Below are 26,964 nucleotides of genomic sequence, written 5' to 3'. Positions count from 1 at the left end.
AAATGTAAGATAGCTTCTGGTATGAAACCACACAATCATGAATAAAAAAACTACACTGGAAGATTAATCTAAATCAAATGTTTCTACATAAAAAATACTTCTGATGTGTATGGAGAAGATTCTGTGCCAAAGCGGTGACGACGATCAAATTACATGAAAAACAATACTCTAACAGCATAGCCTTTTATTTGTGATGTGCGAAAACCATTCTGTGCTGAAAAGCTAAAATTTCATTGTATTTCTCTTGCGTCACTTGATCACAAGAAAAACAATAAGCTTGGGATTGGATTTTTAGAGAATTCTGTGCCAAACTTGTCACAATTGAACATGGTTCTCCTTTCAAAGCAATCCGTGCCTCACTGCATTGCATTTAAGATTAAAAAAAGAAAGAAAAGGCGTTAATGAACAGTGTGAAATACAATATCTAAACTCTACAGCTTTTTATTAGTGACATGTGGAAGAGATTCCCCACTGTTTAAGTCATGTGATACCCGAATCGATTTTTTTTAAATTTTTTTTTAGGAATTAAAAATGTGAGTAATTTCCTGTTGCATTGCATTTCACTTCACTTTAATTATTGTATTTGAATTATCCTACAAAAAATCAGTCCCAGTCCTAAGCTATAGTGCTGTGTCACTTATAAAAAAGTTGCCTTTATAAGTTTAGCATATTTTACTATACATCCACACAGAATGGTGGGGAAAATCTTATCCTTTCCTCTGTTTGTAGGTGGTACTTCAATCTCGGGATTACAATGCTCTCTCTATGAGTGTGATGGCTTTTGTGGCCATGATCTATCCTCTGGAGTACATGTTTCCCGTCATCCCTCTACTACCCACCTGTATGGCTTCAGCTGAGCAGGTACTGTAATGTGGTACAAATTTTGATAAACTATCAGTACCTGACTTACCTACAAGAGCAGCTAGTCTCTGCATTTTATATCATCTATTTATCTCCCTGTCTTTTTTGCTTCCCAGCTCCTACTAGCACCCACTCCATACATCATTGGCGTACCCGCCAGCTTCTTCCTGTATAAATCAGACTTTAAGATGCCTGATGATGTTTGGCTGGTGGATCTGGACTGCAACAAGGTCAGTAAGCTGTATCAAATAAATCAGTCTGACAGCGTGGTCACAAAACTGCTTATCCATCTGCTGTTTTCATTTAGTTTCAAGCTCATTACACATTATCAATGTATGCTTTCTGTTGACAGGTCATTGTTCCAAACAATGCAGAAATTCTCCCACCTTTGCCTGAACCAGAAGCAACAGAGTTGAAGAAACACCTGAAGCAGGTAGAATATTATGGCGCAATTAGCCATTTATTTCCCACTAGTTGATCGATTGACCAGATTGATAAAATGTGTCTAATAATAGTTTCTATTTATTACTTAATATTTTTTTGCCAGTGTTTCCACACCTATTTAATTTGGTGCCAACTAATTATTTCTAGAGCATGTGAATAAGAACTCACATTTGCTTCAATTAATTTGGCTTAATTCCATATTATCCGCAGCAATTATTCAATCTGCAGCATTGTTGCAAGAAATACAGAAAACGTTCCAAATTCTATTTAAAATCTAATTCTGCACAATATGCATGCGTTTAGAAAAGTTCAAAAATGTTGATACTCCTAAACTATGGGTAATATTCGTATACTTTAATCCGGTATTTAACAACCGCATCATTTGTTTCTTTGATTAAAAACCCTTGACCTTCTAACGATGTAAAACAACGACTTCAAAGCACATCTCATCTAAATTCTGACCAATTGTTAAAACCCCCCAAATTATTCTGCTCTAAATCGGTGCAGTGTGAACAAAACACAAATATAGATCCAGTGTCACAGAAATCTTAGCAAATGTAAATTTAGCAAAAATTAGGTGTGAAAACAGCCTTTGATTCTTTAATGTCAGAATATACAAGTTATGTTAACTATTTTGTTGTAAGGTGGTATAATAAATGCATTTTTCCCCTTTCTTCACTTTGTTCTAGCTTTTGGAGGTAATACAATTTCTGGGGCCATCTGTACGTTTAAGTGTTGTAAAATCCTGAAGTAGAACTCTTAACCCGGATTAGATCATAATCCAGAACCCAGGTCTGATTCAGAACAGAGCTGTCCCAAATATATTTAATAAAAAAACTTCCAGTTGATTATGATCACATTAATGTTTGAAGAGTTCTAGTTTAGACAATCTTATCAATTATATTTCAATGCTTCCTTACTGTTGAACGATTCACACAATCATCACAACTAGATAATTACCTAATTTATATTTTCTTATTATGCAGATACAACCTCAAATATTCACGTCAATATCAGTAGTAGATCATAAATGATCGTAAGTGATTATTATATTAAATCATGATTCTGGAATTACTGATGCAAACTGAATCAGACCCAGTACAATAAAAGCCTGTGTGTTGAGTTATGACCCCCAGATCATCATTTTGATGTTCCCCATTTTGCTAAATGTGTGCTCATTTTTGTGAACAGCTTTGAGAAGTGTGGCTTTTATGTTCAAAAATATGGTAGTTTGTTTTCTCATCACTCTTTTTAGGCAATAAAGACACCTAGTATGTGTTTAATTTTGGAGAAAAAGTCTGCTGTGATGCAGATAAGTAAATAAATAGCTTCCACTTGTAGAGGAATGATTCAGTAATTTTTGCCCCCTATCAACAAAGTTTCCTCTGCTTTCTCTTCATCTCTACCCGTTCATCAGTTTAGACCCGTAACAGAGTAATCACTTTAATAACTTAGGTGGTCTTTTTTTATTTGCTGTCCTGTCTGTCTGTATGTGATGCAAAGCTTCTGTGTTCTCTCATACTGTTTTAACGTCCTTGAGTTTTACTTTCTTTTTTCTTTTTATTCTATTCTGGTATTTTCTGTCTTTTTATTTTTCACTGTCTCTTTCTTCCTTTCTTTCTTTCTCTCTCTGTTAGTCTTAACCACTCACTCTTTCTTCTCATGCTTTTAGTCTCTGAGACAGTCACATGCCCTGCCGATCCTTTGCCAGCACTTGGCTGGGGTCGGGAATCATGTGACATTTCCTCTGTTTGGTCTTGTGTTCCAGTGTCTGGTTAGGTTGACTGTGATCACCCAAAAGCAGATCTTCGCCTCTGACACAAAGGTTCCTAAATCTCTGCTTCTGGAACGTGCCATGCTTTCTATTTGCATGGAATCTTGGCTCTTGCTGTTTTTTTTCCTGCATACATACACTGCCCAGATATTACACACTTTAGCCCAGATGCGCACAGCTGTCTGCATTCTGTATTCTTGTCTTACTTGTGCACAATCATACACCGTTTTGCACATCACATACGTGTAATCATCTGCTACTCACAGAGTTTGGCTTCAGCATGTCTGGATCCCCCAGCACTCATATTTCATTGTGTTAGTCAGTGGTTATCAGCCTAGATGAGCAGATTGAAAATCAAATGGATTTTGTGTTTGAATTGGCGCTGTGGCAGGCCTGATTGTCAGTAGTGCGTGAAGGTGTTGAAATGCCAGCTGTTTAGGTGAGAGATGTTGAGCGTGCAATAGCAGTATTCTCAGAGTGCATTTTAAATAGCTCAGTGTGATAAGCTTACCCTTTTCTAACATTGAAACCCTTTAACACACTAAATCTGCAGCTCATTTCAGGCAATTAGACTCAAGGTTAAGTTAATAACCTTGATGGCATTTTGAGCCAGAGAGCCTAACAAATTCTTTTGAAAACATGGTCAGTACTTTTTAGTTACAGCCCCAACGATATAAGCACTGTGTATGAAACATTGCCTGAAGTGAGATTGCTTTGCCTTTCCCTTTGCCCTTTAGCTTTGAGCTCAGACATTATTGTCAATTGTATATATTTTTTGATTATTTTTCTGCTCTCTCTCCCTCAATCTCTGTCAATATTTCCCTCTCCTTCACAATCTGTTTCTCCACAGGCTTTGACCAGTATGAGTCTGAACACTCAGCCTATTCTAAACCTGGAGAAGTTCCAAGAGGGTCAAGATCTGGCTCTTCTGCCCCCAGGCCGTGATAGGTCCTCCCCCTCCTCCACCGAGTTTAACCCTCTAATTTATGGAAATGATGTCGACTCTGTGGATGTGGCGACAAGGTCAGTTTTGTCGGTGTTCTATCTCAATCCAAAACTTTGGTTTATAAAAAAAAAACTCGGAAAATGATTTTGTTTGGTTGTGTGCTTGAGTGCTAAAAAGAAACATTTTAAAAACATCTCTTTCTGATTATGACCTTAATATTCTGTAATAATTTCTTCTTCTTTTGTTCAGCTTTTTTTTATTTTATTTTTTTTATTATTTATTTATTTATTTATTTTTTTGAGGGATAAATTGTAAAGTGTGGTTAATTCTCCTTATATTCATTTTTCAGAGTGGCGATGGTGAGATTCTTCAACTCCCCAAACGTACTGCAGGGGTTTCAGATGCACACACGAACACTGCGACTCTTCCCAAGACCCGTGGTAGCATTTCAAGCCACGTCTTTCCTGGCGTCACGGCCACGTCGCACCGGGTTTGCTGACAAGCTCTCACACACACAGGCTGTGGAATATTATGGGGAGTGGGCTTTAAAGCCTACAAACCTGGCCTTCCAAAGGATTCATAACAGTAAGAGTAGTAATAGTGGAAATGATTTTATTTTTTAAATATCAACAAATTTGGTTATATGTCTTAAATGTGTGTGTGTGTGTGTGTGTGTGTGTGTGTGTGTGTGTGTGTGTGTTTCAGATGTGTATGACCCCTCCCTGATAGGTGATAAGCCCAAGTGGTATGCTCATCAGTTGCAGCCTGTGTTTTATCGTGTGTATGATGGAAATTCACAGCTTGCTGAGGCTATAAGTGGACCACTAGAGGATGATGGTAATGAGTCAGACCCTACAGATGACAGGTAGGAAACACACACAGTTACTGACTAATTCAGAAAAATACATACAAATCCGTCATAGTCCGTTTGGGTGAGTAGGCTTGCGTGTGACTTATCCATGGGACTGCTTTTGAGAATAGATGGCTCACTTCAGAAAAGTTCAGCTGTAGTCACATTTAGAAATATGCATGACTCTAAAAGCTTGGCAGCAAACACATTGTGTATTACTAGTAATTAGCAATTTAGCCATGATCTTAGAATTTTAGCTGTTTGCACTTGTCCACATTAATGTAGAGGTCTTCCATTCACACAAAGTTAACAACTGACCTTTCTCTTTTGGCTATAAGCAAACATGGCATAAAGCAAACACTAAATATAGTTGTGCCAGCCTGTCGATTGGTAGTGCCTGCCTTTTTAATATGGAATAGTTTGTACATGTCACAAAGTATTAAATATATCAGAAACAATTAGTTATTCTTCCATTTTGAATTTCCTGTACAGAATTAACTTTCTTTTTTCCATATTGCACATTTTGCTAACAGAACTTACTTCATGTTTCTGTGTGTTTGTTACAGTGGAAGTGACAGTGAGGCATATGATGATTCTAGCTCTTCTTATTCATCACTGGGAGATTTTGTAAATGAAATGATTAAGGGAGACATCCAGGGCGACACACCAAGTTAGTTATGCTTCCTACTCCCTGACTTTTCCATTCTTGCCTTATATTTTTTGATTCCTCCTAATTAGGATGCGCTTCACTTTTCTGGTTCTCTCTCAGATGTTGATCCCTTGACACATGCAGCGCTGGAGGATGCTAGTGAAGTAGAAATCCACGAATTCCAGGAGTATAAGAGTGAGGAGCGCGGGTCTGAGAACGAGGGGCCTGCTGATGCCACAGATGGCCAGCCGCATCGCTCAAGCTCCAGCACCACAGCCTCTTCCAGCCCCAGCACCATCATCCAAGGAGTGAATCATGTCAGTACATTTATTTGTTACTGAATCAGATTGCTGGTTCTGTGCACAGCTTTTGGCACCCCTAGCATATAATACATTTTATTTACCTACATTTATGTGGCACATCTATTAGTAATCAAGCATGCAACATTTGAGAAAAGGCTAATCGTTTAATCAGTGTCCATCATTATGTTTCTTCACTCTGACTTTATTATGATTCTTTAAGTTAATAACAGTTTCTCGTGCTAAACAAAACAAATGTATATTACCGTTAGTAGTGATTTTAATGTAAATTCATGGGAAGGCTTTGCAAGTAGCTTACAGTGATTAATCCATTACTGAACAGTCATTTATGTTTTAGTGATGGAGATTTGTCACTGGCTGGTAGAGTAGGTTCTGAAAATCATAGATCTGATGCGAGTTGTTGAATCATCGTGAAGAGTAAAGGGATAAACTCTGGCTGCTAAAAGAAAACCATTTAAATGGTAAATTCGATTCACGTAGACTTGCTATGTTGTAATCAAGTGGGGGAAAGTTTAAGAAATGAGAATGAGCAACAGGATATTTGTGATCAAGTGTCTTTTATTATAAGCTATTCAGCGTTTTTGGGGTCAGAACACAGCAAAGTACAAAGACTGATAATCCAGAATCAGGAACTAAGGAAAGAAAATCTTAAGACTTTCATAAGGTTTGGAACTGAACACACACAAATACAAAGGCAGACAGTGTAAAAGACGGAGGGCGATACAGTTTCAGTACACGGCGTAATGAGGGGAAATGATGTTGAATAACAGAAAATGGAGAAAAGTCCAAAGCAAAAACAACAAATGGACTGAGCCATGACACGAAGCAGGAGATGAGAGAGCATAACAGCAATGTTTTTCACATCAGTAAAGATTTAATTATATCTTGAATCATTGTAAGCATTAGTTAATTACACCTTAAGGAACCAGTTACATTTTTTTCTGAATAGGAGCCAACGGAGCCTGTTGAGATTGAGGCCTCAGCTAGTGTGGCTTTACAGAACTCTGTCCTTGGATTATGTCTCCCACCCTTCACTCGATCCAGCCCAGAGCCCACACCTACGGACTCAACAAATAAGAAACGGGAATATGATAACCCATATTTTGAGCCCCAGTATGGCTTCCCTGCAGAAGAGGAGGGTGACAGTGAGGAACAAGAAGAGAGCTACACACCATGCTTCCACCAGAATGTCAATGGAAACAAGTATGTTTATCTCATTCAGGAATGGACTCACAATAGTTTTTCACAATAGTTTTTATTAAGACCGACCTTTTCAGTGTGGAAATCAATTTCCAGTGGGTACTTTTATACTTTTAACCTTGCCAGACTTTAGAACGTGGACGCACATTCAGTCTGATGGGTGTGTCTGTGTGTATACGCATGTGTGTTTAGGCCATCTCGCCCATTAAGGCCCAGCAGCCTGAAACTTCCAGGTGAGTGTGATGGAGAAGGAGACTCTAAGAACAGTTCTCCCAACTCCACCATCTCTAACAACAGCGGTGATGGCTTTGGAGGACTCATGTCTTTTGCAAGTGAGTGGCCTTCTCTTGTTATGCTCTTTAGCTTCAAACTGATAATATTAAAAGGAAAATCTACCCTGAATGATTGCACATTAATCTTTTATAAGTAATATAATATGTGTAATATGTGATTTTTCACTGGATTTTATAATGACATTGAGTTCACTGAAACGTATCCATGAATTAATCCTAAGCCTGAAAAATGTATTATGCGTTCTGTATTTTGTAGGTAACTTGTATAAGAACCATGGCACCAGCTTTAGTCTGTCCAGTTTGGCTCTTCCTAACAAAGCAGCCAGAGAGAAGAATACTCCTTTCCCAAGTCTTAAAGGTATGGTACAGTGTCCTTTGACCTCCTTATTGTCCCTAAACCGTCCTTCCTTTATTCTCTCTCTCTCTCTCTCTCTCTCTCTCTCTCTCTCTCTCTCTTCCAACCATTTTTAATATCACCGCCTCAGTCCATCGTTTTGAACATGTTTCTTCTGCCTTTCCCTCTGCTTATTGTCTGCCCGTCTATCTCTTTCTACCTATCTGGCTGTCTGACTAGCTCTTTTTTCTTATGCTTCACTTTTATTTGCTTGTTTACACTTGTTAGAGTTGGGTTTGGTTTCACTACTAGTCAAAGAAACAAATGGTCAGTAGTACAGTACTGGGCTCGGACGTGCAGTCCATATTACCGGAATCTTTTTTTTTTTCTTTCTTTCTTTGTGCGTTAATTTCCTTTTTTCTTATCGTTATACCTTAATTTTGTTTCTTTTTTTAAGAATATCTCAATTTTGATTTAAAAGAAGAAGCCGATCAAGGTTGGTAGGAATGTTGCCTTATTCCTTGCTTGATTTCCTGCCCGATCCTCCTTTTTCCCCCTCTTCCTCCTCCTCTCTGATTGTTCATTGGACTGTGCGGTGCTACTGTGGAAGTGATCCATGAGCTAAATTTGCTCCCTTTTTTCTCGATATAATAGAATGTTGTGTGACCCAGAAAAATAGGGGCATTTATATATCACTTTCCTGCCTAGCACCATAAATCATGTGGTGTTGTGTTTTTTTTTCTCCTTTTTTTTTGTTGGTTTATGATTTTGGATGAATTGTTTTTTTTTATTGTTCAGATGGTGGTGATGAGAGTCCTGACAGTCCTGGTATGTTTCATAGCTGTAGCCTGCACTGAACTAGTGCTAGTTTGCTGTGTTTTTCATAACCATAGCCCCTTTACCTCTGACAGAATGAGAATCCTTCCTTTCTTTTACTCCAAACTATTGGACTATTGATTAGTCCAAGGATATACCCTTGATGTGTGGTCAAGCATAATTCCATAGTGCTGATGTCCCCCCCCACACACACATACACAAACTCTGTGTCTCCATGTAAAAGTGTAAATACTGATATACACACTGTGAAATCGAATTTTTGAATTTCACATTTTCAGACTTTTGTTTTTCCTGTGACTCTCTTTGTGGTGTGTAATGTGTCCCATTTATGTGTTCTATACATTTCATCACAGTTCTACTCTATTCATGTCAATTAAATTTCAATTAAATTGAGTTTGCATAGCAGGTTTTCAAACAGACGTTGTCAAAAAGAAATCTGAAGAGAAATTGTGCTAAATATATTAAACACATTCATATTATTCCTAGTCTCTACTCTATCCCTTGAGATCTCTTTGAGCAGCAAGAAGGTTAGTCATAGGTGCAGATTGCTCCATCACAGCAACCAGTATCCCATTTGGTACAAGTTTGTTGCTTGCTTGCTATGACAGCATCTGCGAAAATAGTGATTTACACAGTGAAGTGATTTGCTCTATATTGTTGTAGAATATGACTAAAGTGACCTTATGAACATTTGACTGAAGGTTGAGTCTCCTACCCCCTTTTCCACCAAAAAGAACCAGGTGCTGGTTCAGAGCTAGAACTGGTGCTGGTTCAAAGTTGGTTCCACTGGCGAACCTTCTAAGACCCGGGTTTGCCTTTCCATCGGCTAGAGAGCCATCACAGAGCTGAGTCTGACGTCACTGTATACGTGTCATGTTTCCCAGCAACGTTAGCGCAACAGCGGCAAACACATCAACAATGGAGGATGTTGCTTTACTGTTAATGCTCATGGCTTTGTGAACCTACATTGCCATCCAAACACGTCGAATCCAACGTGTACGTGCAGCTCCGTGTAATCTGTATAAACGGAGGTTGTAATCAAGAATGTACATAACATTATTTTATCATTAACACAGAAAAAAGGTAGCCGTAGCATGTAGCTACCTACTATGTGATACCTTCATGTGTGCTAATAATTGATCATATTGCGGTAAAGTAAAAGTGTATTAAACATTAGTATACTTAAGTTACATTAACAAATGCGCTCACAGTAGCCTGACGCAAGCGATTCTTAAGTCTAGACCAGCAACGTTTTGGTGCTACTTAAGAACCACTTTTCCTGGTTCAGAGCCAGTGCTTTGGCTGTCGAAAAAGAAAGAACTGGTTCTAAATTAGGCTCAGGCTCTGAACCAGCACGCAAACTGCCTCGGTGGAAAAGGGGCAAAAGTGACAGCGAGAGCTTGTTTTGACCTTCATTGAGCTGCTGTTATGGCACAGAGTTGAAGACAGAGCACTGTAGGTTAGCAGAGCCCAATGATGAAAAAGCCCTCTAAGTAGCAAAGCATAGCTAATTTATTATTTTGCCATTGTAGAAGAAATCAAGAACAAATACATACATTGTTTGCTGTTCTGCTTTACCTTGTATTTTCCCGTAGAAAGACCACAAAACTGTGTCTAATGGATTCGACTTTATCTGTAATGTGCATACCTATGGTGTAACTTCTCTTGTACAGTAAGATACACGCTAAGGCAGAAAAAGATTCTCTATCGGTTTATACAGTAGCATCTGGAATTGAGTTCATTAAAATTCTTGAAAAACCTTTTTTCATTCTCTTACACACACACACACACACCTTTTTTTTCTTACTTTCTAGCTTGTTTTCTCTTCTGCTCTCTCTGCTGGTTTTTTCCGCTCCGCTCTGTCCATATGTCTGGTGTTTGTGCTTGTGGGTTGATGTTTGGACTGGTTCTGTCTGGGCCGGTGTTGCTCTCTGTCCCCCTTTAACCCCCTTTTTGCACTAATTCTGGCTTCTGTGTCCAGTATTTGGGCTAAATTCTCTAATGGAGATAATAACAGAGGTCGGCCCGGGGAGCGGAGAAGGTGGGTTCCGCCCTTTGCTGCGTGAGCTGCATGCTTCTCCAAAGCCAGTCAACTACATCTCCCAGCATCCTCTTCTTCCACCTTTGTTTCTTGTCATGCTGCTGAGAGTCACCTGGTCATTTGTCAGTGCGGTTGTTATCTCATTTTTGTGGCTTCATGTTTTTCACAATTACCGATTTTCCACTTTTGTACAAGCTAGGAATTGTAAACTTAAAATTTAGTGTGGCCAGTTAATCTGCTCATTCGTATCATTAATCCACTAAATTCACTGTTTATGTGGGTTGGGCCCATTACTTTAATTCTAAAATATATTACTACTGATACTACTGATTTATTATATAAGTTTTCAACTTAACAAATATGACAACAGCAAGTTGACAGATTGAATCTGAAGCTGCTGCTGCAGCATTTTTTTTTTAAAGATACTTGTATTTAATTTCTGTTTAAAGTGAACATTTTCTGACAAAGATGTCTTGAGTTTATTTAAGTAATTTACCAATAAGGCCTGTGTTATAAGTTTGCTGAAATGCAGGAATGTTGGGTATGTTCTCATGTGCTTGTCCACTGAAATGGTTGCACTACTATGATATCAAAGTATAAATACATATGTGTTTACTTACTACTGAAATTAACTTAATAACTTTCCTATATACATTTTCATGTACTTGTTTACTTTATGTGCATACTTACTCTCATACTTGCACGCTAACACGTTTACTTATGTTACTACTTACCAAATAAATGCAAAAATTAGTCATACATTTTAAAGTAATAAATTTTTTTTTTTTTAATTTTTAAATTTTTGGGCAAGTCCTCACATTTAAGCAACTAGCAATAAAATATCTATTATTCATAGGCGGAACTATGGTCTATGTGGCATTAAAAAAACATTGTTATCTCACTCTCACCATCACTCGCACTGTCTTAGTCAATCAGACTCATTTCTGTAGTTTTTGTTTGTGAATTCAGAATTTTCTTATGAATTTTGCTGAATGAACTTTAAACCACTATGAGCGAGATGAAAACAAAGCAGATACTGAAGATGGATAGATAAATGGATGGATTGTCGGATGGATGGATGAATCAATGAAAGAATGTGTCATGCATGTTAAAGTATCCAGTAAATTACACTATTAAAGAACATGGCATTTCTTTGTCTCGTTAGTTTTATATCTGACTTCTAGTGCAATACCAAGAATTTAGTACTGAACCTTTGGAGGCTGTTGAATCATTTATTTATTTTCAAAAACCATTCATCCTTTTCAGATACTTATAATGGATTTTCCTGATCCATAAGGACAGAATTAGTATATTTTTTACTGAATAGGATTTACATTTAGCTATAACATGAGTTTATAACATGGACCCAACCCAACAGGTGATCTACCCACACATCAACACTGAGTGTAGAAATGTGATCAGGGCATTTACACACCAGCTGTCTCTACAAAATAAATGTGTGGTTTGATCATTTGAGCTGTTTCCAAATTATTTTTTCTACTATTTTGTTTGTGTTCTGTCTCTGCATGAGTCATATAACTTGTCACTTCACATATTGTTGCTGTGAGACTTTTCACTTGCTCCTTTTTCCACTCTTCTTCTCATTTTGTTTACTGTGTGTGTGTGAGAGAGCGCACACCTGTAGTCTGTTTTTCCATTGTCCTGTTCATACCAGCTATGATCATACTGTTCCTACTGCGGTGTGCAATGTGGATTTGATTCGAAAAAAGTGAAAATGCTGTAATGCTTTTAAGCATTCTTTTCTCTGCGTGCAGGATTCTTAAAAAAAAAAAAAAAACACAGAAATGAAGGTGTTTGTTTGTTTATACGTGCACATGGCGTGATCTTTGCATCGTGTACACTTTCGGCTTTTGTTTGCTGTGTATTGATTTTGTGTTTGCATTGTAATGATGTATTTGATACATCATTGAATAGGGTGTGTATGCATATATTGTAATTCTCTATTATTCTGTGTACTGGATTAATATATGGTGGTAATTAACTGTTCTTTTCTCAGGCTCCCGTGCTCCTCGAGCACTGGTAGATCAAAAGTCCTCAGTGATTAAGCACAGTCCCACAGTAAAGAGAGAGCCACCTTCACCCCAAGGACGAGCCAACAACACCAGGTAACATGCTTTACACATTGACATTCAAGGCATTTTCAAGTCTTTGTTCTATACTAAACACCAGAAAACTGGCTTGAACAGTCACGCTGGTCTCATCCTTGTGTCCAGTGAAAATCAGCACTTTCTAAAGGATGTAGTGCTGAGCGTGTTGGATGGCCAGGGTGTCGGTTGGCTCAACATGAAGAAGGTACGCCGTCTGCTGGAAAACGAGCAGTTGCGTGTCTTTATGCTTAGTAAGCTCAACCGGACGGTCCAATCAGAGGAGGACGCTAGGCACGAAGTCATCAGAGATGTGGTGAGTCACATGAGTTATGTGAGACAGTTAAATAAGACAAAAAGAAAGAAATGCTGATTGTGTGTGTGTGTGTTTAATAGGAGATTAACAGAAAGGTGTATAAAGGCATGTTGGACCTGCTGAAATGCACAGTTTCCAGTCTGGAGCACTCCTACAGTAATGCAGGCCTGGGTGGAATGGCCAGTGTGTTCAGCCTGTTAGAAATTGCACGCACTCACTACCAAACCAAAGGTAACAAGCAAGAGGCATTGTTAACTTTTATTCGAGTTTCGAAGCCGAACAAACTCGCTTGCTTGAACTTTCTATTGAAAATGTTTCATCAAAATTGTTGAGTGTCTGTGTTCCTTAGGTTGGATAAGTAGGTATCAACAAAAACATAATGGTTGATGTATTATCTTGTCTTTAAGATTTATTCATTTAAAAAAATCGGCAACTTCATCAAATGCTAATTTTAAAACTTCAGTGGGATTTCTTCCTCAACACCTGTGTTTGGTTCTTTCCTTCTGTTCTTTTACATAATATTTTAACAGCTGCTCCTCTTTTACAGCAATTAATCAAGTAAATCTCCTTAAATCAACCACCTGTCTCTTGCTTATTTCCTCCATCTGATTTTTGTTCCTTGTCAATGTTTTTGTATGTATGTCATTTCACATGACGCGTCCTTATGGCACAGAGCCAGAGAAGCGAAAGCGAAGTCCCACGGATGGCACGAGCAGTCCGGACAGTAAGGAGAGTCCGTCTGTCCGCATTGAGAGTGCCAGAGCGGCAGGTGTGCTCTTGATGCCCAGAATTCAGCTGCCACCCCCTTCCACTGGGAAAGGGGCACACCAGTTTGACACCCGGAGTCTGAACGAAGAGAATTTTATTGCTTCTATTGGTGTGTAAATCTGAGCCCCCTGCATGCGCCTCCCTGCTTGTTAGAGCACCTGACCTAAAGGGACGATGTCAGTCTTTTGTTTGGGCCTTAACTCAGATCCTTTATTCCAATAAGTGTCTTCACTAAGAGTTTCCCAAGCATTGAAAATTATTCTGCATTGATTTGAATTTAAAAAATTTGTTTCCGATTTTTCGGAAACAAATTTCTCCAAATTAAATTTGTTTGAAAATCACTGGCTGGTGTTGACTCGTTACTGGATTATTGGAACGAACAGTGCCCAGTGTGTATGAACGCTCCACTGGAATGATAAGAATGTGTTGGTTTTTGACTCCCTGTTTGCCAGATTCCCCCTGAACCCACTGGTTGCATGTTAGAGTAAGTTTCCTTTAAGCCACAAACCTGCCACTGTGTGTTATGGAAAGCTAGGACTCAGTCCTGGGCTGTACCACTGCTCTCTGTGATAAAGGCCCGCTCTGTCTCACCTTCCCAGCATGAACTATAGAACGCTCCTCCCCTGTAAACAGCCTCAGGAATTAGTATTGGCTCAGAGCCGCTTGGGCTCAGTTTGGTGTTCATATCCGGGTCTGCGTACAGGGGAATATTCCCTACTCCCTAACCTTTCCTTGTCTGTCCTTTGGTAAAGATGCACCTTCAATTCTACAGAATGTCTTTGAGATTGCACTTCCTGCTTCTGCAGCATACCATTTCACCCAGCAGCTGCAAGGCTGGCCTCTCATCTCCATCCCATGCCTTTCGCTCTGCTCAAGCCTCCACCCTCACCCTGGAAAGTCACAGCCTGCCAAAAATCTACAATGTCTGTGGGAATATATAAAAATAATAATAAGGAGACTGTCCTTATGAAAGCAGAGGTCTGAATGTCTTTCCAGGATCATGGTTGTAGAGCTCAGGATGCTTTGTAATGCCACCTCAATGGCTATGATTTGGTCATTTACATAACAGCGTTTACCGTAATAGCATACTATTGAGTATAGCTATGTGTGAACATTACAAAACTTCCTCATCTTGGAAAGTGACATTTGCATTGTTTAGGGTTATTTAGAAATCATATCATTCTTTTGTTTTGTTTTGGTTTGGTTTGGTTTGGTTTTTGAAAAAGAATATATGCTCATCCTCCAGTCCTCCATATCTGACAGTTCAATCAGCTCTCTGACTCTCTCTGTCTTTCTCTCCTTGCTTGCAATGCATCTTGGGTAGAATTGTGGAGCAAGCACCAGGATAACAGAAAGCAAAAAGCTTTGGAAAAAGAACAGAGTAAGATCACTTCCCTAAGCACCCAATTAGATTTTCCAAACCTGCAAACTATCAAATATCCTCTTTTACAGTGAGAACCCTATCCTGTCCCTATTACTTCTCTTCTCAGAGAGACATTCTTCTGACACATGGCCCAAAATGAAAATGACTTGAATGCTGTATGCCCTAGAAAGCTTTTAAAAACACTTGGTTTAATGTTGTTTTAGAGATTTGTTGAGATTCTAAAATTTGCTTGTACAATTTTGTAAAAATGTGGTTTTAGCCACAACATTTTCAGTAGTTCTGTGTAGTAGCAGGAGTTATGCCCACAGACCATATTTGTTCTTGGTATTTTTTTGGTTTCCTACGTCACCAATAACAAAGTGACTTCATATGAATGATGTCCTTTTAATTGTATTTTTTTTTATATATAATTAGCTTTTTAATTAGCTACATCGATCTTTTCTAAAAGGTGTCTAAATAAAAGCTTTTTGTTAAACAAGCAACCAGTGTATTTAGGTGCAAAACCTTAAAACACAAATGGTATGAGTCTAGAAAAGTCTTTGAAACAAGGTTGGTTTTTTGTTCATTATCTATGTTAAACATTTTCATGTCTCTGATGATCTTTGATGCCTTTTTTTTCTACACTGCCAGCACACTGAGTGGCACAGTGTAATCTAGTGCTGCTCATTTGCAAAACTGAGATCACCATCATATTGGCACATTAATGGCAGCCAAGCTTTGTCCCCACTTCCCGTGTCTGATTGACTGGTTGTGTGTTTGCCTGCATGTATGACTGCTTTTGTCTGTGTGAACCTGTGATAAGGTAGCACTATGGTGAACAAACTGGTCTTGTGAAAGTTCTTTCCTATGCTTTAGTGACGTGGCTCTGGTACAGATAGGTGCTAGATTGGGTGCTTGGTAAGGACTCGCTATTGTGTTAAGACCTGCACAGTGTCTTCGCAGTGGCACTTATATTATTATTTTATACGTTATATTATTAATTGCTACTGCAAATATAGTCAAATTTAATGGTAATACGATGGTGAAAAGTGGGTGTCTCTTATTCATCAAACTTGCACAGATTTACTCACTTAATGACCTATGAATTAATCTGCATCTACTTCATGAAATGGTCACAATAGTTATTTATTCAGTCACTTATCCTTTGCATATGATGCACTCCAGTCTCCTTTTTATACCTTTAACATACATGAAAAACACCCTTTTCTACTTAAAACACTTGCTATAATTATTGATGATAATTTAGCTGCAAATGAAGTGTTTTCAGGATTTCTCCTCAAATTTACAATCACCCAGTTATACCAATGATAAAACTCTCTCTGTGGAATGTGTGTACAATCTGCTATAAGATTTGACCCTGTGCAACACAGATGAATAAGAGCCAGTATTGTCCTTTGCCCTTGTAGGAACACTATACCCGTTCAGTAGGGACATGCAGTATGGAAGCCAGCTAATATGTGAGACGAGCTGTGATGATGTAGTTACAGTAGAAGCAAGACAAACCCATGACTAAAATGACCATTTCCATTAGACTTGTTGGTAAATTATTATGAAAATGCTTAATGGGATTAAACCGTTAATAGATCTGTCACTTTAATCAGCATTAAATAACACAGCACAAAATAAACACATTTCCAAGCATCCAGTGTAGCTCCAATTCTTAGGCTTGCTTCTAGACATTTGACGTGTCCCAGGCTGCAGTGCATAGAGGCAGATGAAGTATAAACTGATTGAGTATTTCCTGCAGGGGTGGATGGGGCAAAACAGCGTCCGGAAGGTGGCGACACAGAGGAGAAGAAATCCCAGATCAGTGCGGACAGCGGCCTCAGTGTGACCTCAGGCTCTCAGGTGCATATGTGTTTGTGTGTGTGAAGTCCAATTAATTTTAACAGCGATTTATGCATTTCAAATAATTTATCTTGAAGTAGACTAGAACAGAATCCACATTTCTCTGCAGAAGAGTGATACAGACTCACTGGCGAGTTCAGAGCCTCCGGTTTTGACGAGGAGTACCAGTCAGGACTCTGAAGCCAGCACAGTGGTAGGGCACGACCAACCCTGAGTTACTACACATTAGGACAGTCGGGATTAGTTATTTCACTGTTTAAATCCTTTTCAGATTTCTATAAGGCCAAATAAGCCACATGAATTCTGCAACGCACTAGTCATATACATGATATTCAAACGTTTCATTATTGTGTGTAGAGAGAAATATTGTGTTCAGTTCTATTAAGAATACCACTTGATATGGATTGTTGGTATCGGTGGTGTCTTTAACTTTTTTTTCCTACCTATTTTTTTCTAGAGACCATATATGGCTATACATGGAATATATTTGAAGTCATTTTTATTAAATATTCATAAATGGACACATTTAGACCTCTTCTTTTAGACTGAAAGTAGACTGGCTTTCCTGTATCGCTTCCAAATCTGCTCTCATGTTTCTCATTAAGTCCATGTTGTGGCGATCCCTATGGTGAACTTTTTCTTCTGATGTGTAGGTGAGTAACAGCTCAGGTGAAACACTGGGGGCTGACAGTGACCTGAGCAGCACAGCAGGAGATGGAATAAGCGGTCGCCCTTCTCCTCACCTCGCTCTGTCTCGTACCACCCTCTCAGACAGCGAGATTGAGACCAACCCTGCTACCAGCTCCATGTTTGTGAGTGTCAAATTTCTTAATGACTTAAAATACAAAAGTACTCTAGGCCGTGATGCACGGTCCAGATTATCACCTGATTTATTAGTGAATTGGGTCAGGTGTGTTAGGAGATGGGGGGGAAAAAACACTTAAAGTACTGAAACATAGACTGTTGATTATGGTCTGTGTGTGTGTGTGTGTGTGTGTGTGTGTGTGTGTGTGTGTGTGTGTGTGTGTGTGTGTGTGTGTGTGTGTGTGTGTGTGTGTGTGTGTGTGTGTGTGTGTGTGTGTGTGTGTGGAAAATGTAATAATTGTATATGTAAACTTAAATCTCAGGGAAAGACCCATAAGATGAAGCCTGGTGTGAAGGAACCTATTGTGGGTGTGGCTAAAGTAGCTCCTGTCCAACCCATTGAAGATTTCAGCATGAGGATCTACTTGTGTGAGGGGCTTCTGGGTAGGACTGCTTACTGTACATCTCTTTACCCCAAATCTACTTCCCTCATGTTCTCTCCAGCTCTTTTTAAAATATCCCACACCTTTTCTATTTAATCATGCCTTCTCTTGAATTACTCTTTTTCTGTGCTGTTGGAAACAGCTTTGTTCTGAATTCTTTTAAAATTGCTCCAATATTTATCTTTATTGTTTAACACTAACATTTGTTTTCTTTGGTTTAATACTTTTATATATTGATTTCATTATATAGTATGGGTAACTAGTAAAATATTCACTGTATGTACACTGTATTGGCTTCTATGTACACTGTACTGTAGCTCTATCTTTGCTGTGCATATATGGTATATGGAGTATTGTTTGGTTTTCTGTAACACTGTACAGACTGTTTGCTAATACACTAATGCATTAACAGTACCCTGCTCTGCTGCTCTGCCCCTTTGCTTCTTTTTCTCTTTCCTGCTCTTCTCTTTCTTTTAATGCTGCAAAGGGAGGGATAAGAGCTCAGTGTGGGATCAGCTGGAGGATGCTGCCATGGAAACATTCTCTCTGAGTAGGGTCTAAATCTGAATAATGACCTGGGATATGTGTGCTCATGAGGGTGTGGGTGTGTTTGTACATGGGATGTTTATGAAGCATGTAGTGTGTGTGTGTGTGTGGGTGTGTGTGTGTGTGTGTGTGTGTGTGTGTGTGTGTGTGTGGAAGTATTGGGAAGTGATGTATTCAGAATAATTCAGAGAGAGAGAGCTATAAATATATACGATTTTAAATATACACCATAGCTTCCCAATAGCATTTTTGCTGTTATTATGAAATTGAAGGCATCTCTGTTGGCAGGATCGGAAATAATTTATAGCATCTAAGCCAACAGCAATGCTTCCTTTCCTGGGCTTTGTAGCCATCATTTATTAATTTTATATATGCTAAATTTAAGTCTCACACTGTCTCCATATGCAGTGTGCAATTACAGGCAATGGAAAAAGTCATTATAATCATTCTTGGGTGTAAAACTTTTAAACACGTATTTGTTATTTGTACAGTAATGTGTATGTATTACATAAAAATATAATGTATGGAAGCCATTGTTCTTGAAGTGAGGGGGTGATTAACAGTTATTAAGCATGAGTACTGTGTGAAATAGCACTTAGGCTTATATTACAATGTGTTGCTTTGTTGTGTATAAATTTCAGCATACTGCATAGCGATGGCATTTGTGAGGATGACTGTTTCGATTTGTCACCTAGCTTGTGCCGAAACTCTTTATTATCTCTCAATAATTTGTGTGTATTTAGGTAAGGAGCGCTCTACTCTTTGGGACCAGGTGCAGTTTTGGGAGGATGCATTTCTGGATGCTGTAATGCTTGAAAGGGAAGGAATGGGTATGGACCAAGGGCCACAGGAGATGATTGACAGGTAGGTGTGCGTGGTAGGTGGGTGTGTGAGAGTGAGTGAGTGACTGATGACTGTAACACAGGTAAATGTAGTGCTACCATTCATAATAAGAAAAATAACAGGATGCTGTGGCGATCTACTCAGGTACCTGTCACTGGGTGAACATGACCGTAAGAGACTGGAGGATGATGAGGACAGACTGCTGGCCAATCTCTTGCACAACATGATCGCCTACATGTTAATGATGAAGGTGCACATTGTTTTTGGCTACTTAAATTCCTACATTCTTGCTCAAGTTAGTAACAATCATTATTTAATTTATTTGTGGAATGTACACACATTTTGTTCAGGTGAATAAGACTGATGTCAGGAAGAAGGTTCGCCGCTTGATGGGGAAGTCTCACATCGGGTTGACGTACAGCCAAGAGATCAATGAGGTTTTGGACCAACTGTCACATACGGTAAGAACCGATCTAGCCCACTTGCATTTGCTTATATCAGCTTTAGTTTTTCTCTTCCCACTCACATTCAATTCTAGAATTCACTGCAATATAGGAAAGTAGTTCAGGTCAAAATACTTCAGGTAATCACGAAGTGCATGTTTTTTTCTGTGTATTGGTTGTATTACTCTGCCTAATTAATGTCATTATTGCAAGCTCATTAGAAGGATAAGAATCAGTCAGAAGGTGTATACTTACAGGTGGTCTTTGCATATACATATGCCACAAGATATTGCTCCGAGTATTTAATAAATGAATACATGATCCAATAATGTGATCATGGCACATAACATGTTATTGCTATTTGTATGTAAAAGGCACTTAAATAGTCGCTCATTATGTTTCTTTTTTCTAATTCTGATGCGTCTTATTTCATACATGAGTTGTGAACATGATTCCTGTAAGTTGCGTTAATCCAGTTTTTAAGGGTAAAAGTTGATCATATTGTGATCATATTGTTATATTTTGTCATCGTAGAACGGAAGGGAACTTCCCATAAGGCCGAGTGGAAGCCGGCATATAAAGAAGCAGACTTTTGTGGTGCATGCTGGGACAGATACCACAGGAGACATATTCTTTATGGAGGTATGTATATGTGGCAAAGTTCAGAAGGACACACAAGGTCTGACCTGCTCGTTCTAACAAGTGAGATTTTGTAAACTGCTTTATCCTTTTGTGTGTGTGAGCAGGTGTGTGATGACTGCATCGTACTACGCAGTAACATTGGGACAGTGTACGAACGGTGGTGGTATGAGAAGCTGATCAATATGACCTATTGTCCCAAAACCAAAGTTCTCTGTCTGTGGAGGAGGAATGGACTGGAGACACAGCTTAACAAGTTCTATACGAAGAAGGTCAGAAAGCACATTATTACACAGGCACATGACAGAGGTTAACATCTGTCATAGAAGGCAGCTAATGTTGTCTGTCTGCATAAAATGAACTGATGTGGAATTAATATAACTGTTTCATTGTGGTTCTATCTTTGTGTGTGTGTGTACACTAGTGTCGGGAGCTGTACTACTGTGTTAAAGACAGCATGGAGCGTGCAGCAGCAAGACAGCAGAGCATTAAACCAGGTATGATATGTGTTTTGATGGAGCAGTTGCATATCTCCCCATTTGTTCATCGTTTTTTTTAGTTTATTAGCAAGTAGTCCAGTGTAGTAGTTTTAAAACCTTCCTTATATATACAGTATGTTCATTTTAAATAAATGGTATCCACCTGTGTGCATTTAAAATACCTTTTTGTATAATACACCTAAGTACACCTAGATTTGGTATGAACATGCTTAAAACAAACAGCAATATGAAGAAAAAGGAGTTATCAAAAAAAAGTCTGAAACATGGTTATGGCAAAGTATTAATCAAGGTTTGGAGCTTTGGAGAATTAAAAAAATAATCCAGCATATGTTTCAAACATGGAAAGAATATGGCACAACCATGACTATGCCTCAGGGAAGTCATCCACTATTAGTTAAGAGAAGCAACTAAGTGGTTAAGGGTAACACTCAACATGATGCTACCACCACCGTGATTCACTAGGTATGGCATTCTCAGAGTGATGCAACGTCTGCCAAATGTACCACTTTGTGCTGAGGCCAGAAAGTTCTATTTTATTCCTTTCAGACTAGAAGCTTATTTGTCTAAGAAAACCTATTTTGTGTTTGAGGCTCCATGAACAAGCTTATCATGATTCTCTTGTGGTCGTATGTACATATAGGTCCAGAACTGGGAGGAGAGTTTCCTGTCCAAGATATGAAGTCGGGTGAGGGGGGTCTCCTGCAGGTCACTCTCGAGGGGATTAATCTCAAATTTATGCACAGCCAGGTAGGAGGCCATGTCAGCGGCCCAGATTACCATGCATGCATGTAAAAAGTCAATGCCCATCAACATGCACATCCTCAAACTCTCTCTCCCTTCTTCTCACATCTCTCATTCAGTCTTTCTCAACCCTGTTCTCTCTCTTGCTTTCATGCCTTTTTCAATACTGTCTTTCTTTGTGTGGCTGTCCTCCTCAGAGAACCTCAAAAGAACAAAACCGAATATTAATTGATGGGAACTACTCGAAAGCTGCCACAGTAATCTTAAAAAATATGTATTATGCAGAAATTGTACTTACTGTTACTTACTGCTAATGTTGTCCCTGATCATTTATGGTTCTTGGAAGAAAAAAAAGACAAGAATGGATTTCTATGAGGGATAAACCTCATGACACTGAAAGAAACTGAAGCCATAGTTCAGTTATAAAAATGGCCCCAGTGAAATCTGGATAAATGAATAAATTAATTCCTTTTGGTTGCCAAAGAGGTTCTTGGAGGAGTAGCGCTTCTATTTTTTTAAATTATTATTTTATTTTTTTTGCTTTATTTGCTGAATGTTTGTCTTTAAGTTGCCTAGTCACTAGCATATCTTTGTTTTTGTTTTTTAAGGTGCACATTACGCATAAACTATGTCCAGTACTAACTGTTGTTCACTGTGGTACCAATCCTTTGTCTTTACAGTGTGTGGATATGTGTTGCTGTGATTTGTAAAATGTTTTGGTATGTCTGAGGTAAGATGTAGGACAATAAGTCTGAGTGTGTGGGTCAGTGAAACACAATGCAGGTTAGTGAGTAGAGACAGGACTGGACTGCAGTGGTCTAATGATTTTAATACATTCCACAATAGAAAGGTTTTACTAGAAGTCTGAACATCTGCCTTATTGAGGTTAGTGACCTTTGGTTATATAAGCATCACTTTTGACATCATGGGGATTTGGTGTGGGAATCTGGTGTGAAATGAGACCTGTTTGCAACCAATAAGGTTCATGCAATTGATATGAAATAACTATAATAATATTTTTGTGGCCATATGAGACATGAATCAAGCGAATAGAACAAGTAAGATGTTTCAGAGCAGTCACATATATTCTTTAATATATATATTCTTTTTTAGTTCTTCTAATTTTTATTTATTTATTTATTTATTTATTTATTTTATTTATTTTTTAAGGAAAAACAAAAATAGTGTCCTAGTAAGGTCCCAGAATGGCTTCGGTGCACTTTGGCATATGAAAATGTTCTGGAGGCATGAACTATTTTCTGAAGATATTAATTCATTGGTGTGTTTATGATGGTAAAAGAGAGCACTGTCTAACATATCGATCCAAAGTCTCTCATAGGTGTTCAGTCCTATTGAGATCTGGTACCATCTACATCATTTTCATCCTCATCTAATGGATGGGGACGAGTTATTGGATAAAGGCGATCAGTCCGAAGAACTTTGTTGATTTGCAGCAAGTCTTCAGTCAAAAAGAACAAGTAGACTCATGTTTAAGAGGATCCATACGAGGATAACGGACTCCTACTATTTCCTTTAATTTGTCATGTATTTGCTTTAGAATTTGCAACGTCTAGTTATATTTATTGTAAATGCTTTTAAGCAATAACAAAACTATTCCAATTTATACTTCTGAATACTAAAAATCATTTGCCATTTATTTACCTTTTAAGCATTTTCTTGTTTAGGGTATTAAGATAGACCTCACCCAGCATCAGTGTAAAAATGAATCAGTATAAAGAGTGAGGATTGTCATTAGCTTCCATTCCACCGATTCCATCCAACCTGAAAGTTTTGTAGATGTAGAGCTGAAGTTGTTCAGTTCGGGTGTGTAGTAGGTGGATGTTGTGTAGGCGTTGTGTAGGTGCTGCTTCTGTGCTGCAGTTTGTTTCCCTGAGGTTGCCAGTCCGCACTGCTGGCGGAGGAGGCATGGAGGGCAATGGAGTGGGATTACAGCAAGGCTTCAAAAATGACTCTGAGCACAATGACCCATTAATAAAACATTTTTTGTTATGTTTGCATTTGTTATCATTTTTTTCTTGATTTATCGGTTACTGATTCCTGGGGGGACGTACTGTAGTGCCAGTGGGTGGTTTATTTTTCTGCTCTTTTGTGCGATAATAATCCAAAGCGTTTCTCTCCCATGCTCTCTCTCCCTGCAAGGAGCGGAAGGTACACCACCTCTGCTGTCTTTGCTTGTTAGCGGGTCATGTTTTTTTTTGTTTGTTTGTTTTTGTTTGTTTTCTCCATTGGCTTTCTTTTCTTCATTTGTATCTGTTGTAGCTGACCTGGATTCTTTATTTTATTTTATTTATTTATTTAGTCTTTCATTACTTTTGTCTGTTTAGATGATGGAATTTTTCATGCGTGTTTCACATGGGCCTCAGACCTTAGTTTTCATTAATATTACCATACCATTTCATTAATATTATCATCCATGTGTACAAATAATTACACAAACGCTGCACTTAATTTCACTGGAAAATTCAGGTTAATATTAATACATTTTTCATTTATTTCGTTACTGCTGGGTAAATCAAGTCTGATGCAATACAGTTAACTGACTGATGAGACACATCCAGACGTCATTCACTCACGGCCCATGTTAGCTTCTCGGCATGGAAACTTCCTCTCTCTCGTAGTCCTTTTGAGTTCTGGTAGCTTTTACAGAGCTTGCTTATTATGTGCTGTCTTTGTTTCTCCCTGTTTTACTGTCTACTGACTGTCATTTCTATCAATGTTTTGTTTTCTTTTCAATTTTTTCTGTTTCCACAAGTGTAATTGAGTTGCTAATAATGTGCTCTTTTCTTTTGTTTGTTTTTTCATTTTAGGTTTTCATAGAGCTGAATCACATTAAAAAGTGCAATACAGTGAAGGGAGTCTTTGTCCTGGAGGAATTTGGTAATTACCCCATTCTGATTCTCGGCCTGTACGCGACACGGCAGTAAACCAAGCTAAACAGTAAATATACCCAGATCAGATTGAGGGAGTTTACATCGCAGTAATATTTCTGTAACACGTCAGTGATGTGTGCAGCGCTTTATGTAGGTATCTTGGTCGATATAGAGAAAGGTAGATCATCATCCTCAATGTGTGATGGAGTGGGATCTGTCAGTCTTTGTTGGTTAACGTGACATCAGTTTGAGAGTAGATTTGTTTAAGTCTATGTTTTTTTTTTCTCACCTAGTGTTATTAGCCTTATCCTACATCCAGAAATGTGTGTTTCTTAAATCGTTGTGTGAGACCAGAACAAATTTTAGCCGTATAAACCCATCTGTTTTATTTTGATTTAGTTCCATGCTGTACAACGGTACTTGTAGTTGGTTTCTTGTCAGCTTTATGATGGTGTAGTTTTAGCTGCAGGGTTAGATAGGGTTACTGCCGTGTCTCTGTGCTTCCTTTTTGTAATGCGCCCCTCATCTTTGCTGCTATGAAAACCTTCATTCTCCAGCAGGTAAAGTGCTTGTCACCTTAATCTTTGTCTGTTCCTCTTTCCACATCACACCTTTCATTCATTCATCCTAATTGACTGATAATTGTCTTTCTCTCATCTTCATGGCCTTGGCTGTCCGATGTTTCGCTAAGATCACATGCTTTCGCTTGTAGCAGTAATCATTTCATGAGCTGTTCTAATAAATCATTCCAAGGCTGGCAATCCCTAAATCATGCCTCTTGCTCTGAGGCTGTTTATCATTCTCTAATCCCCAGTGGAAGAGTTTACTTGTTTTTTCTTTCTGTTCCACTAATGGTGTCTGTGCTCTGAGCTTAGCCGGGAATGGTTGCTTGTGAAAACAGTCATGTAGAGACACTGAATGGTTTAAGCTGTTGTGATGGTCATGTTCAGTTACTTTACTGCAAATAACTTGGTCAGTTAATGACTTATATTGAATTTTGATGAATAGGATTGGATTTTGATATTGGTCTTGATAATTATACACTTACATGTCAATATTTTAAGCAAACATAGATAAGCTACACTTATGAAGTGAACCTGCCATATAGGAGCGTTAGTGTTGTAAAATAGACCATGCAGTCTGGTTGAAAGTTTTGACATTGAAAGTGCTGCCATAGTTATAGCAAGGGTTGCTAAGAAACAGCAATGATTGTGTCACTCCAATCTGTTTTAAATTGCTTAACATAAAAATTTGCAAAATGACCTTTGGTCAGATTTCGATGTGTGTGGTGGTGGTGTTATTATTATTATTAGTATTACTATTAATAACAGTGGCCTAAGCCGTAGCCCTGAATATTACCAGTAGATGGCAGACAAAAACAATAATGCTTCATTTGCCAGTAAATCTGCATAAAAGGGAAATTTCTTTCTCCTACTGTGAGGGAACGGAGTCTTTACTCTGATGTCTTTCCACAACTATATATTAAACTATATGTATTTAGCCAATATTAAAAATACATATTTGAAAGTGTTTAGTTTATTTGCCTTACTTTTGTCTTTGCTTTGTAAACTATAATAGAACAAATCAAGGTTGTGTTATTACCAAAAATTCTACCACGTTCAGCTGTCTGAGAGTCTGTCAGAATCTGTCTAGTGGAAAGACTTAGGACCACAGGACTAAGACTGACCAGATGTCTTGTGAACGGTGGAAAATCGTCGACACAGTTGTGACACTGGCATTAATGTATGCATCTTGCTGATGGGTGTGTGTCCGGCACTGCAGCATTTCTGGGACTTTTTAAAAGCATTGACTCTCTTGTTGGTCCACGTAGGAATTACCTGATGCATGAATTATTCGCTGATGCTCAGCACTCTCGGGTGACAGGATCCTTTAATTTGCGCAGCTGTTCAACTCAACTCAAACACTGAGATGTTTAAAGCATCAGTGACACTGCAGAACATGCTACATTCACGCATTGTATCTCGACCATGTCCGTGTCAGAGCTCTGCCGAGAATAATCCAACACGCAAATTATACCTGGTCAGCAGTGGTCCCTTACTGTAGATGGACAGGGCAGGAAATAGCTGATAAATTGCCTGGTAGCAGTTAGTAATTGTAGACCTAAACAATACACCTATATGGTA

At 38.5% G+C, this 26,964-nt stretch overlaps 1 protein-coding gene across 50 annotated transcripts in view; it reads left to right on the top strand.

The window, feature by feature from the left end:
• Window positions 1-26,964, top strand: part of madd (MAP-kinase activating death domain) — a 46,648-nt gene that overhangs the window by 17,511 nt on the left and 2,173 nt on the right. Inside the window, exons 6-37 of one of the 50 annotated variants that reach the window (XM_047813107.1) lie at window positions 730-861; window positions 978-1,091; window positions 1,214-1,294; window positions 3,074-3,130; window positions 3,930-4,102; window positions 4,375-4,610; window positions 4,731-4,890; window positions 5,442-5,545; window positions 5,645-5,841; window positions 6,794-7,047; window positions 7,237-7,376; window positions 7,594-7,695; window positions 10,490-10,549; window positions 12,567-12,675; window positions 12,784-12,970; window positions 13,051-13,201; window positions 13,644-13,847; window positions 15,063-15,119; window positions 16,870-16,970; window positions 17,080-17,163; window positions 17,624-17,782; window positions 18,098-18,218; window positions 18,705-18,767; window positions 19,507-19,627; window positions 19,751-19,856; window positions 19,957-20,067; window positions 20,584-20,691; window positions 20,796-20,960; window positions 21,113-21,185; window positions 21,829-21,935; window positions 24,090-24,098; window positions 24,758-24,827. In XM_047813107.1, coding sequence (XP_047669063.1) covers window positions 730-861; window positions 978-1,091; window positions 1,214-1,294; window positions 3,074-3,130; window positions 3,930-4,102; window positions 4,375-4,610; window positions 4,731-4,890; window positions 5,442-5,545; window positions 5,645-5,841; window positions 6,794-7,047; window positions 7,237-7,376; window positions 7,594-7,695; window positions 10,490-10,549; window positions 12,567-12,675; window positions 12,784-12,970; window positions 13,051-13,201; window positions 13,644-13,847; window positions 15,063-15,119; window positions 16,870-16,970; window positions 17,080-17,163; window positions 17,624-17,782; window positions 18,098-18,218; window positions 18,705-18,767; window positions 19,507-19,627; window positions 19,751-19,856; window positions 19,957-20,067; window positions 20,584-20,691; window positions 20,796-20,960; window positions 21,113-21,185; window positions 21,829-21,935; window positions 24,090-24,098; window positions 24,758-24,827 — 3,916 coding nt within the window. Of the gene's footprint in view, window positions 1-729; window positions 862-977; window positions 1,092-1,213; window positions 1,295-1,994; window positions 2,004-3,073; window positions 3,131-3,929; window positions 4,103-4,374; window positions 4,611-4,730; window positions 4,891-5,441; window positions 5,546-5,644; window positions 5,842-6,793; window positions 7,048-7,236; window positions 7,377-7,593; window positions 7,696-10,489; window positions 10,550-12,566; window positions 12,676-12,756; window positions 12,971-13,050; window positions 13,202-13,643; window positions 13,848-15,062; window positions 15,120-16,869; window positions 16,971-17,079; window positions 17,164-17,623; window positions 17,783-18,097; window positions 18,219-18,704; window positions 18,768-19,506; window positions 19,628-19,750; window positions 19,857-19,956; window positions 20,068-20,583; window positions 20,692-20,795; window positions 20,961-21,112; window positions 21,186-21,828; window positions 21,936-24,089; window positions 24,099-24,757; window positions 24,828-26,964 lie in introns of all 50 variants that reach the window. The other 49 variants (XM_047813097.1, XM_047813090.1, XM_047813110.1 and 46 more) reach the window with 49 other exon arrangements.

This window comes from Tachysurus fulvidraco, chromosome 1, assembly GCF_022655615.1.
Source record: "Tachysurus fulvidraco isolate hzauxx_2018 chromosome 1, HZAU_PFXX_2.0, whole genome shotgun sequence".
Taxonomy (NCBI): Eukaryota; Metazoa; Chordata; class Actinopteri; order Siluriformes; family Bagridae; genus Tachysurus; species Tachysurus fulvidraco.
Note: the sequence above shows the minus strand (reverse complement) of the source record. Positions and strands in the feature narration are given on the sequence as shown.